This window comes from Chrysochloris asiatica, unplaced genomic scaffold (assembly GCF_000296735.1).
Source record: "Chrysochloris asiatica unplaced genomic scaffold, ChrAsi1.0 scaffold00024, whole genome shotgun sequence".
In the NCBI taxonomy this organism is placed as follows: domain Eukaryota; kingdom Metazoa; phylum Chordata; class Mammalia; order Afrosoricida; family Chrysochloridae; genus Chrysochloris; species Chrysochloris asiatica.
In genome coordinates this window covers 14,962,448-14,976,590 of record NW_006408542.1, presented here as the reverse complement: position 1 = coordinate 14,976,590, position 14,143 = coordinate 14,962,448, and the positions used below count along the sequence as shown (strand labels likewise).

Below are 14,143 nucleotides of genomic sequence, written 5' to 3'. Positions count from 1 at the left end.
CATACTTTGGACATATTGTCAGGAGGGACCAGTTGCTGGAGAAGGATATCAGGTTTGGTAAGGTGGAGGGTCAGAGAAAAAGAGGAAGACCCCAAACAAAATGGATTGGCCAATTGGCAGCATCAATGGACTCAAGCGTGGCAACAGTGGTGATGTTGGCCCAGGATCAGTCAGTGTTTCATTCTGCTGTGCATAAGGTCACTATGGGTCGGTACCAACTCGATGGCACCTAACAACAACAACAACAAGTCTCCCTGAGTCTCCTGTGGCTTTTGAGAAAACCAATCAACTTTATCCCTTTGAAATTCCAAAAAAACAGTCATAACCTTCTGAACTGACCTCTCTGCCTTGAAATTAAACTGGTAGATTCTCTTGGAATCCACTGTTTTGATTGGACCTATTTTGTTTTTTTTTTAATGCCCCCTAAGGAGACTCCTGGAAGACTCCTGGTTTGGCACTATAGGATAAGCACTGGATTTCAAATAACAAAGTTAGCAGTTCAAACCCACCAGCTGCTCCTTGGAAACCCTATACAAAGTTGTTATGAGTCAGAATTGACTTGACGGCATTTAACAACAACAACAAGGAGACTAAGGGCCTGGTGTGTCACTGTAGGATAATAAGTGAACTGCCAACCTCAAGGTTGGTGGTTCAAACCCACCAACCGCTCCTCAGAAATACTATACAGGGTCGTGATGAGTCGAAACCAACTCAACAACATTTAACAACAACAAAGGAGTCTAAGACAAGTGTATTACTGAGAGAACTTGAAGCAATCCACTGACTGCTGAGACATATTTAAACAGGTTTTATTTGGAATAAACCTATGGATGTATGAACTATAACTCTAGTAACTACACATTTTAACTTGGTATATACTGTCTTACACAGTTCATGCATGCTAATCTCCCCAACTAGACTGTAAGCTTTTGAGAGCAAGGGCCACAGTTTTTATTTATTTAGCATCTCCATCCATACTTAGTTCAATCTAGACAGAACTGAGTATAAACACCTATTTACACATGAGCTGATCCCAGTGAATAATAATTTATATAAACATAGTCTGATTATTCATAGCTGTCTTACTAATATGGTATAAAGATTTCTTCATTCTTTTATCAGGTAAGCCTAATGTTAAAAGGTTAGAATATAATTTCTGGAATGGTAAGAACAGAAGACAGCTGAAAATGAATAGATCAGCTACTTCTAAGATAATATAAAATGACACAGCAAATTGCAAAAGAATCTGGAAGTTCTTCAAAAAGCAAGAGGTAGATTTGCCTTATGATTCAGTAAATCTGCTTCTACGTATATAACCCAGGGGTCTAAGAGAAGGACTTCTGGTGTGGCACTGTAGGGTCAGCACTAGACTGTCAACTCACCAACCACTCCTAGGAAACCCTATACAGGGCCAATATGAATTGGAACCAACTCGTCAGCACTTTCCCAAAACAACCACAATGTTCATTATTGGCAGCAGACCAATGTTTTTCTTAAACAGCAGAAACCCTACAATTTCTTTGCTCTAGTCTGTATTCTTTACATAAGAGTCATACATATATGTGCCCCTCCTGCTGTGGCGCTGTGGGCTAATACATCAGACTGCAAAGTCGTTTGAACTGCAAGGTCGGTGGTTCAAGCTCACCAGCTGCTATTTGGAAACCCTATACAGGGTTGCTATGGGTCGGAATCGACTTGACGGCACTTAACAACAACAACAATACCAAGTAAGATGAATTTCAATTTAAAAATATAAATCAGCAATCTTCTATACAAATAATCACTTACTTTTATTAGCATTCTCCATATTGAAGGCCTCAGACATTCGCATACCTGATTTGGCTACAGCATAAATTCTGCTTTCCTAGAAGAAAGGTTTGAACACCATCTTTAGCACAAAGAAATGATTACTTTCAATACACAAACCTTTCCATTTGTCCTTCATTTCATATTCACTGAGCTACAGCATTATTATACAACTGTCACCAATGCTAACTCTAATAGTAACTGTGAACAGCACTACAGAATTTTCTCATCCATTATTCATTCTATTATTTATCATTGTCCCCAATTTTTGTTCAGTATTTCAAATCCTTTTCAAGAGATGAGAAAAAAGATGAGCCCTATTCACAATCACTGATGACACATAAACACTGCCTTTAATGTTCTACCAATCTGAAACATGGTTAAGGAAAATAAACTTGAAGTCAGAAATCATGTATCACCTTCTTATTTGAATAAAGGAGCCCTTGTGGTGTGGTGGCAAAGCACTCTGCTGCTAACCATAGGTCGTCAGTTTTAGCCCACCAGCTGCTCCATGGGAGAAAGGTGAGACATCTATAAAGAGTGACAACCTTGAAAACCCAATGGAGCCATTCTATGCTGTCCTATAGGGGTGCTATGAGTCAGAACCAACTTGACGGTAGTGGGTTTTGAGTTTCATTTCAATGAACATTTCATTCCAAAAGAAAAATAAAACAATTCCTGAGGTCACACAATCAATGAATCTGAAAAGTACAAGGGAATTTACAATATTATCTTATTTCCAAAGTAGGTTGTTATTTTGCTTTCTCTTTTTCTTTGAGAGATTTCTGAGTGAGGTCTGATAGGTACTGGAAAAGCTTCCTTTGAGTAAAGAGACCCTTTGTAGCTCCAAATGTACAGATCACCATGCCCTGAATTTTGCAAGGTATCTATGCTGGGCACAGTTGACTAAACAAGGGCCCAGTGGGCAAGCTAATACATTCCCCTTCAGGCTAGTCAGAGCCCCTCAAGTAGCTGCCAAGGGATCTCTATCAGGGATACACTAGACTGAAGAATAAATGACTGGATGAGTCAGATGCAATCTCTTTGGGAGTGTGATTGAGGAAAACACAAGAGAGACAAACAGCAGAGTGGGCAAAAGAGAAAGACAGTAAGCAGGAGCTATGAGTGAGATAGAGTAGTAACAGAAGCAGAGAGTCATTGTGGCTGTGGGAGGACAAGTTGAAATATTGGAACATGGGCGATGGGTGTCAACTGTTTCTATGCCTAACTAACTACTACAGGAGCTACTGAACCATCAGACATGTTCCAGCACTAGAGTGACTGACTATGGTGTTTTGAACGATATTCCAGTTCAATTAGGATGGACTAAATCATATTGAGGTAACTAGAACATACCTTTTTTCCTTGAAACCTTAAAATGTTTAACAAATGCAGAAATAAAACCTTACACTTCTAGAAGACTTTTGAAAAGCAATGCTACTTTTTCAGCCTGAATAACTTAAATAGAGGGGAGAGAACAGCAAGAAAGTGGCAACACGGCTTGCCAAATAAAATGAATTTGAAAGCTTGAACTCTGAAAAATCTCAACAAAATAAAAGAGGCAGGATGTCAACTCCTCACTATGCAAGCAGTAATACAATTAGTACTGCAGAGATTTGCATGCCAATAATGTCTACTTTTTTGTGCCATCCAGATTAAGTGATAAACTGCACTATTTCACATGGACACTGAAACGAAATGTACCCAGGAAAGCAAATTAAGAGCAGATATATCTCCAGGTCTGGACTTATACCAGGAAAATATGGCTAACCTAATTTAAGGGCTAAAAATTGTATCAGTCGCTAAACTAAAAGCAGAATATGATTTTAAAAAAATCTTTCAACCCAGATGTTTCTCTGAAAGCCAAAAATTAAATTATGCTAACGTGTGAAGGAAAATTTAAATCTACCAAACAGATCATTTCAAATATAGGATCATTTTTTTTTTAAATACAGTCTTGAAGATATTCTCAGGAATCACACAATTCTACTAATGGTCAGTGTTTCAATGAAGGAAGAGTCAACATACTCTAGATACACAAAAAGATGCTTCTCATTAAAGAAATGGATTATTAAGGCTCATGAAGAGTAAAGTTAAATTTCTATTTAAAAGTTAAACAAGTTCAAAAACTCTTATTGATGACCAATAAGAGTTAAGTTTCCTAGTCCAAATGCTCCCAAAAGTATCTCTTAAGGAGGAAGCCCTTTGCCCTCCATCCCCTCCACACATAAATACAGTACTTCCTTCCATGTGGAGGGACCTGCGTAATGGAACACTCCTGATCCCTCTCCTTCCACTCATTTTCTCCTCCCCAAGGAGTGGCTTCATGTGACTAGTGAACTTGAAAGGAAGAACCAGGCATGCAAAGTCCAGACCCTCCCTTTCTCCTTTCTATTTAGAAGTGGTTGGCAGTCTCCAGGTAATAAGTTTTAGAGAGGCATACCCTCACTCCAAGAGGACTGGGGTGGTCCAGCACTGTCTTGGACTGAGTGACTAAATCCAGCTAATTCTGAGGTTCAGTACTGGGAAGCCCATTTGCCCACCATTTCTCTGAAACCCATATTATCAGTAATAAAAGTATTGCTTTAATTCCCCTGTCTTATCCCTTGTCTTATTTCTCAATTGATTCAGATCTCAGTAGGGAATGCTACGTACTGAACCTCCAGGTTCCCCCAGCAACCATAGATTTGGAAATCATATTCTGAAAGCTGGGAACTATCAGAACAAAGCTGGATTTGAAAAGGAATAGGAAAAGAAGTAAAATAAAACCTAATAGAATGAAAAATAAAATAAAAGAAGTAAAATAAAATGAATGTTAAAAAACAACAACAACAACAAAAACTACTATGTATGTGCGTCGCAAAGCAACATAATCACCCAGGAGGGAAAGCGGTGCAGGGGAGGAGTTGGAGGCTTGCTGCACACGGCCTTCTTTGCCAGGTCACAGGGTTCCTGGTCGTCTGAACATGGGGATTCGCGGGAGTCATAGGAAAATACTCCATCATCACAGCCAGTGTCCATAGTCTCTAAAGCTTCTGTACTGTCGCCGTCAACAAGATCAAGGTCTGTTTCCTGAGGTCTCAGTGGTCGTATCATGCTTATAGCATTTCTGTTTGTACCGAACATCCTATCCGAACTTAACTGTGGCTGGCTTAGATGCCTTCTGGCTAGAGCTACACTTATACTGAAAACATTAGGAATCCTTAACTTTGGGGCTGGCAGGTTTGATGAAGGCATTAACTGTGGACCTTTTCCAGGTAATAAGTTAGGATGCTTTAGAGTTAAAGCTGGGGTTAAAATAGGGCTTGGGGTGTTGGCCTCACTCGATGAAGAGGAATAATCCAATCTCTGAGACTTAAATCTCTTGTTCAGTTCATCTGAGGAACTGTCTTGCTCCTTTTTACTTGAATCAGAATTCCCCTTTCTGAGGGGATTATTTTGAGCTTTCCACTGTGCTTCCTGCTGCCAAGAATACAGCTTCTTGTGCTCTGTTATCTTTATGCCAAAAGTCTCTTCTTCAAATATAGAACTGCTGTCATCAGATGCTGTCAGATAGGTCTCGCTCCCCATCCTGTTACACTGGACCCCTTCCTCTGATGTGTGACTGGAAAGGGTGGATGTGCACCGAGACTTGGACCTTCCTTTGCTCCCCTCTTCCTCATCAGAACTCCAGTCACTGACTGGAGCCCCGGAATTTGGCGACATGCCATCATCTGTGGCAAAGCTTGCTCTTGCTTTCGGATTTTGTTCTGAGCCACAAGGGGTTTGATGCAATGCTCTCTGACTTCTGTTGTTTTCTTGAACTTGATTATCCACAGACTTTTCTGGAATTTCCATTTCTAGAAAAGCATACATCAATTAGCAAGTTGTCTTTAACAATACAGATTGTAAATTTAGGCTTACATTATTACATTTTAGAAACTGGCAATTTCATATGAATAAAGTTAGTTGATATTATCCTGTGGTTTTATATCATCTTAAAACATACCTTTGAAAAATACAAGTTTACATAAAACATGGAGCCCTAACACTCAAGAGATTAGTATCAAAAGTAAAGTACTTGTTATAAAGAAGCATTTTGGAAAAAAAAACAACTGACAACAACCTCAGAAGAAAAATAAAAAAATCAAAAAGTGTTGAGCAGGACAAAGAAAAGCAACCACCGAAACCAAAACCAAACCACTGGTATTTCTATTTTAGAAACAAAAAACTAACAACCTCCTTTCAACTAAAATTTAAAATTATAAATTAATTAAAATACAATAAATTCAATGCTACCGTTAAAAAAACAAACTTTCTCCCCAATTCTCAAATCACGAAGAAAATGTAAACAGAAAAAACCTTTGTACTTCCTCTATTTTTGGTTTATTCTTTACTAGAGAAAATGTTTTTATGGTAAGAATAACATTCTTTTATAATGTCATTGTTGTTGTTAAGTGCCATGGAGTCGATTCTGACCCAATAGAGACCCTGTATAGGGTTTCTGAAGAACAGCTGGTGAGCTTGAGTCACTGACCTTGCAGTTCAAATGGCTTTGCAGTCTAGTGCATTAACCCACAGTGCCACACAAGGACTCCTTTAAAGTGTAAGGGAGCAGAAAGTTTCATCTTTCATTCAAAGCCCCTCTGGTAGAGTCAAACTGCTGACCTTGGGATCCACAGCCCAGTTCACAACCACTACACTACCAGGGTTTCTCATTAGATAGGATTTATCCTTGTTTACAGCATAAACAATAAATACAAACTCTTGGGTTAACAAAAAGTGAGCTAAAACTTTTCTACTGAAGAATTGAAAAAAACAACTGTGAAACGATACAAATAAAGATATTGTCTTAGTAGTTAAGGAAATAAAGTCTGAACAAATAAAATTCTAAAATGCTCTTTCCCAGGCAGTTTTGTTACTTTTGAAAGTGCGCAAGGGCCTCAATAAAGGCAGTCGTAACTGAAGATGACACATGATAGGCTGATTGTTAGAAAATGGCTTCTCAAAAAGGAAGGAGAAAAAAGGCAATTTATGGCATGGAAGCAGATAGCAAAAGGGTCATCTCCTGGAAACATTTTAGAATTTCATAACCCTTTTAGGGACATAATTTTTCTCTTTTGGGGGAAGGAAACTGGAACTGAAAGTAAAGAAGATGGAATTACAAACACAAACCTCTCTAAACATTTAGGAAAAGTCATATAAAAGAGATACAACCAGATATAGCAAAGCTAGCACCTGTATATAATATAATTTAGAGGGATTTTAAGACAAAAAGAAAGTATAAATCTACATACATGTCTAGAATTTAAACATCTAGGAAAATACTTCCTTCTTGAAAGAATAATAGAAAAGCCATAACAATTACATTTACAAAGTTGGAAAGGCAGTAAAATTTCCCTGGTTCATTTTTTAGAAAATGTTTGCTGTGTTGAATTTAATTCCATGTCTAATATTAACTTAAGTCGCCATGGTAGTGCTGTCGGTTGAGGCGTTGAGCAGCTAACTACAAGGTTGGAGGTTCAAACCCACCAGTTACTCAGCAGGGACAGATGAGGCTTTCTGCTCCCATAAGGATTAACAGTCTTGAAACCTTACATGGGGATGCTATGAGTCAGAATCAACTTGATGGCAGTGGGTTTGGTTTTGGGTTACCACAAGAATAAGCAAAAGAGAAAAAAAATCAGTTTTTCCTATACCTCTTGGCAACAACACCCAAAAAAACACAAAATAACTAGATACGCAAACTTAAATGATGTATACCTCTTTAGAAGTATTCTCATTTAAAACATCAAGGTGTCAGGAAAAAAAAAAAAAAGGAAAACTAAGTTATACATATATCCTAGCAAATTAATTTTTCTTTAAAATCATTCCAAAGTAAGAGGAAGCAAGAATCGCAGGGAGGAAGAGGAATGAGTGATGTTACACCGAGGGGACTGCAGTCCTTGAGATGAAACGAAGTGCATGATTTGTTGGGAAAACTGATCTGCTCTGTAAACCTTCACTCAATTCACAATCAAAAGTTAAAATAATAATAATTCTAAAGTAAATTCCTGTAGTTAATAAGTACCTTCTATGTCTTTTCCTTCAGTGAACAAAGTTTCTTTAGATGTTATCTTGCTCACTTCCTCAGATTTTACTACCTGAGGAGGACTCCTTGCTCGGGATGAAAAGCATCCAAAGGTCAAACTGCTTAGGCGCTGACCTTCCAAAAGCTTTGGTGTGGAGGCAGTGGATGACTTCTTTCCTTGAACTTCTGCAAGATCATGAATCAAAACAAGATTCAATGCAAGCCTAATAAAAACCCCACCAAGCGTTAAGCTTTTTTGTAGAAATCAGTGAGCTGCTTCGAAAATTTATATAGACATAAAAGGGCCTCATATAACTAAAACAACTTAGAAAAAGAACAAAACAATACATGAAAAGATGCTCAACGTTATTAACCATTCCACTCAGTTTCCTACCTTGTTCTTTCCTCCAATTTCCTGATGTCCCTTGCTATATATATCTTTGCTGTCTGTCTTCCACTTGCAACTTGACCTTGCCCCTCCAGATTGATAAGCCAACAATCTAGCTACTCTCCTTGGCCTTCTACTAACTATAGCTTTCCTCTGTCTTCCTTGTCTCAACGATTCCACAGGTGAAAACACTCTCCTGGACTGACCTAGAGCTGGAGTACAGGGGAGGTCCCTCTCAGTTGGTCCCTCCACTTTAGTGGCATTGTATATCATAAGTCCTGTCTCTTTGTGCTTTCCACTTACAGATCCAAAATTCACTTGGATGTAAGAGTTTGGGTTTGTTTAGAAATTCTCTTTTATTATGACAATGAATTTCTTGTATGATATTTATAATTTTACCCACGAAACACTACTAAAAAAAGTACAATTCTATATAACAAAATATATCCAACTAAGCTACCATAGTCAAAGTGTTTATACCTTGTAGCTTTGACTGTATTGTTCTTATCTCTTCAGTTTGGTTTTGGTTGATCAAACGAAGATTCTGATTCTCTAATTCCAGCTAAAAGAACATAATGGTAACCTTTTATACACAAATAACACTTCTAAAATGTGCTCATAAATTATTCTACTTAGACAATGCTAAACATAGTTACTGTATCCTTAAGCAAGATAAAAAGGAAATGATGTGTAAATATCAGATAAATTTAGCAGTACAGGCTATCAAGCTTGAGAATGATGATTTCAATATTTACGTTTTTCCAAAGCTAAGAGTTTTAAATGCTTTCATATCATTTTTTCCACTGTAAAATTATTTTAAACCGAAACTATTTCAGCATTTAATCTGCCATTAAAGTCAATAATGCATACTTCTCATATACCAAACACATTTACCATACGAGATATATACATGCTCTATAGTTACTTTAAATTAATTAATTAGAACAAGACTATTGACATTGATTATCATGAGTCTATTATTATTTTTAATTTTAGGAATACATTAAATATTAAAGTAAAAGCTACCTATCCAGAAGATAGCAGCACCATCAACTGATCAAAATTTGGTTTCGCTCAGAAAGATCACAGATTCTAATAACTTATTTACTATTCAAAAGAAGAAATAAGTACAGGAAAACCAGAATATAGCAGTAAGTACCTCATTTAACTTAACTGTTACCCATTCTTTGATCTTAGCTGCTTTCTCTTCTATTATTTTAGCTTCCTGTATTCTTATTTGTTTCTGAAATAACATTAACAGTTAGTTTAGTGAAGTTCAAATACAAACTTTAGTGAAGTTCAAATACGAAGTTCATATACAAAATTCCTGGTCTAGACACATCATAATCATTAGTTAAAAAAAAGAAAGAAAATCCATTTAAAATCTGTTTCCAAGTTAATACATCCACCTTCAAATTACCAAATGGGATTAAGAAATGAAAAATAACAACAAAAAAACCCCAGTAGATATAATAAGAAACCAGAAAGGCTTTCTCTCCAAGTTCAAATACTGAATTTATCAACAAAATAAACTCTTTCTGGAAATGGTCTATGGGCTTGGCTTTTTAAGTTGCCCTATGGGGCAGTTCTGGTGTGGTGCTGCAGGATAATACACTGGAATGCCAGGTCAGGTTTAACCACAAGGTTGGTGGTTCAAATTCACCAGCCACTCCTCAGAAACCCTATTCAGGGTTGCTATGAGTCGAAAATGACTCAATGGCACTTAACAACAACAAAATGGGGCAGATCTAGCTGTACACATGGGGCTGCCATGAATTGGAATTAACTTAATGGCAACTAACAATGACACAATATCTGGCTGTGGTCACAAAACTACTGAAAATGTGACTATCATAAATTCAGTGTGTAGAGGTTAGGGTGGTGAAAAGGAAATCATGATACTGAAAAAATGAAAAAATAAATCACTAAAATGATATTTAACATATTTAACAAAATATGATAGTTGTTGTTGTTAGGTGCCATTGAGTCGGTACCAACCCATAGCGACCCTATGCACAGCAGAACAAAACACTACACAATCCTGGGCCAACCTCACTACTATTGCCATACTTGAGTCCATCGATGCTGCCATTTGGCCAGTCCATCTTGTTGGGGGTCTTCGTCTTTTTATGTGACCTTCCACCATACCAAACATGATATCCTTCTCTAGCGACTGGTAACTCCTGACAATATTTCCAAAGTATGAGAGACGAAGTTTGGCCATCCTGGCCTCCAAGAAGCACTCTGCCTGCACTTCTTCCAAAACGGATCTATTGGTTCTTTTGGCAGCCCATGGTACTTTCAATATTCTCCTCCAACACCATAACTCAAAAGCATCAATTCTTCTACGGTCTTCCTTAATCACTGTCCAGCTTTTGCATGCATATGAGGTTATTGAAAATACCATGGCTTGGATCAGGCGCACCTTTGTCCTCAAGCTGACATCTTTGCTCTTTGACACTTTAAAGTTCTTGTGCAGCAGATTTGCCTAATGCAATACATTGCTTGATTTCTTGACTGCTGCTTCCGTGAGTGTTAATAGTTGATCCAAGAAGAATAAAGTCCTTGACAATGTCAATCTTTTCTCCTTTAATGAGAATGTTGTTTATTGGTCCAGTGGTGAGGAGTTTTGTTTTCTTTACATTAAGATGTAATCCATTCTGAAGGCTGTGTTCTTTGATCTTTATCAGTAAATGTTTTAAGTCACTTTCAGCAAGCAAGGTTGTATCATCTGCATATTGCAGGTTGTTAATGAGTCTTCCTCCAATCCTGTTGCCACATTTTTCTTCCTACAACCCAGCTTCTTGGATTCTTTGTTCAGCATACAGGTTGAATAACTATGGTGAAGGAATACAACCTTGTCCCACACCTTTCTTAATTTTAAAACATTCAGTGTTCCCATGCTCTGTTCAAACAACTGCCTCTTGGTCCAGGTACAGATTCCCCATGAGCATTCCGGAATACTCATACTTCGCAATGTTGTCCATAGCTTGTCATGATCCACACAATCAAAAGCCTTTATGTAGTCAGTAAAGCACAGGTAAACATCTTTCTGATATTCTCTGCTTTCAGCCAAGACCCACTGCATATCAGCAATGATATCCCTCATTCAATGGCCTTTTCTGAATCTGGCTTGACCCTGGGGAAGTTCTCTGTCAATACATGCTTGCAGCCATTTCTGTATTACCTTTAGTAAAATTTTGCTTGCATGGGATATCAAAGAGATTGTCTGATGATTTCCACATTCTGTTGGGTCACTTCTCTTTGGAATGGGCACAAATATGGATCTCTTCCAATCAGTAGGCCAGAGAGTTGTATTCTAAATTTCTTGGCAGATATGAGTGAGTGTCTCCTGTGCCACCTCACTTTCTTGAAAGATTTCAGTTTTTATTCCATCAATTCCTGGTGCCTTGTTCTTTGCCAATTCCTTCAATGCACCTCGGACTTCCTCCTTCAGTATCATTGGCTCTTGATCATAAGCTACCTCTTGAAATGGCTGAACATTAAATCAGTTCCTTTTGGTACAGTGACTCTGTGTATTCCTTCCATCTTCTCTTGATGCTTTCTGCATCATTCAATAATTTGCCCAGAGAATCTTTCAGTAATGAAAGTTGAGGCTTGAACTTTTTCTTCAGTTTCCCCAGCTTGAGAAATGTGGAGCATGTTCTTCCTTTTTGGTTTTCTGATTCCAGATCTTTGCACATTTTGTTGTAATATTTGGCTTTATCTTCTTGAGCAGATCTTTGAAATTTTCTGTTCAGCTCTTGGACCTCCTCATTTCTTCCTTTTGGTTATACTTAAATGAAGCTAAGTGACAATTTAAGTAAATAATCCTAATATAATTTTTGTCCTAATGTAATTTAAAAATAAATTCTATGCTTGATCTCAGTGAAGTGATTTTAAAACAGCACACTTGTTTTCTAAGCAAGATTATTGTCAAACATACATTTAAAATGGGTTGGGGAAGCTATAAAAAGTTTGTGGAAAAATTTAACTAAAGATAATGGATTTTCCCACGAACTTTTTGAAGCCCCCTTATATAATGTTCTAGGAAACATCTTCAATATCCTAACAATAAAGCAAAGATTTATTTAAAAGATTTTATGAACATAAATGCCTGCTGATAATCAAATGTTTTTAACTTGAAACCTGCATTCAAGCTTTATAGTTTAAATATTATGGAGCACAGTCACAAGCAAAAAGTGTTAGATCTTGCCTTGGTATCAGTGCAGACTTAATATGAAAAGTTAATGCCATTTTACTTGTACTCTTCACCAATAAATGCAATTCTAGCGACTGATTAAATAAGAAGAATCTCACCAAAATTTAGAAATGTAAACTTTGTCTTTTTAATTTTTGCATTTATGCATAAAGGTACACACATTTAGAATCCTTTGATGATCAAATTCTTCCTAACCTGCTCTTCAAGTTGCAGCTCCAAGTTTTGAATGATGTCATCTTTTTCCTGTACTAGGGTCTCCAGATCTTGGCACTTTTTATACAATCTGGTCTCTGATTCACTGGTTTGAATATTTGCTGCTTTTAATTTCTCTTCCATAACTTGTACCTAAATTCAAAAGAGAAAATATTAAAATTGTATATATACTGACTCGACAGCACTTAACAACAACATGTTTACAAGAGGAATGAGTATATGCAAAGTGTTTTATACAAGTAGAGAAACAAAGAAAGTCAATAGTGTTCATCTATCTACTCATATTTTAAACAAAGTAGGGATAAAAGTAGTAAAGTGAGTGGTAAGCTAAGACTGAGATCAGATGGCCTGTCATAATAAAGCACTGCTTCTGGAGAAAAAGCATGTGAATGGGGTGGGAGGGCTTAGGAGATAAAAAAGAAACATACACACACAATGAAAAGGGAAAGGAAAACAAAAGAACTTCAAAGGCTTAAATGAAAGAATCATAAAAAAAGTCAGAGTCAAAATACAGATAGGAGATGAAAACCAACATATAGGTAGGACAGTATGTTCAATGAGGATTCATTGATTTGTTCATTTAATAAATATTCACTAAATATCTTAAGGCTTAAGATTTAAATTACCTTAAGATTCAGAACATAGACCAAGATGGCAGTACAGTCAGACACCTCATAATGTCCCTCTTACATCAAAGACCCATGAAACAAGTGAATCGGAGATAGATGATAACTTTGGAGGAGACACTGTACAAAAACAGTGGACAGGAAGAATTACAGATCGCCAGTTCCCTACCAGTTAAGCAGGTACAGCGGCACAGCCATATTGAGACAAAACCAACACCATTCCTAGCCAAAGCTCCCATCACCTATTGCAGGCAAACAAGAGTAACTCTACACCCACAGTCAGCGCAAGACAGAGTTCCCTGCCCTGTAGAAGTTAAGTACATTCATCTCACCATCGTACCCCTATCAGTCCTCCATGCTGGAGGCCAAAAGCCCCCAACACCCTCACACTTTCCTCTTACAAACACAGTTGTGGTTTGGTGGCACCAACCACTGCCCCACCCCACTGTAAGTTGGGGTCTGTGGACCATCTGTGACCACCCCTTTGTTCAGTCACACAACCCAGGGACCCATGGATCAGAGGCACTGGCCAGTCAGTGTTGCCGGAGGTACCCAAAGAACAGCAATGATGGCTCTGATGACCCATCCAACTGCACCAGAAGCTCATGGACTGGTAGCACCTGCATCTCCACCCAGCACCAGAGACCTGTAAACTGAAGGTGTGTGTTTAAATGACCAGTCACCCATGCCAGGTACCTGTAAACTGAAGGTGTGTGCTTAAATGACCAGTCACCCATGCCAGGGACCTGCAAACAAGTGGTACCTCCTACTCCATAGAAAACACCTGAATATGCCCAAATAACAGAAACAGATGACCATATCAGCAAATGTCCAGGAAC

At 37.8% G+C, this 14,143-nt stretch overlaps 1 protein-coding gene across 1 annotated transcript in view; it reads right to left on the bottom strand.

Annotated features, from left to right (window-relative positions):
- Positions 1-14,143, bottom strand: part of PLEKHH2 (pleckstrin homology domain containing, family H (with MyTH4 domain) member 2) — a 128,342-nt gene that overhangs the window by 69,264 nt on the left and 44,935 nt on the right. The window contains exons 3-8 of the mRNA XM_006839406.1: positions 12,661-12,810; positions 9,403-9,486; positions 8,724-8,805; positions 7,856-8,041; positions 4,684-5,645; positions 1,789-1,864 (exon numbers count right to left, since the gene is read on the bottom strand). Coding sequence (XP_006839469.1) covers positions 1,789-1,864; positions 4,684-5,645; positions 7,856-8,041; positions 8,724-8,805; positions 9,403-9,486; positions 12,661-12,810 — 1,540 coding nt within the window. The remainder of the gene's footprint in view (positions 1-1,788; positions 1,865-4,683; positions 5,646-7,855; positions 8,042-8,723; positions 8,806-9,402; positions 9,487-12,660; positions 12,811-14,143) is intronic.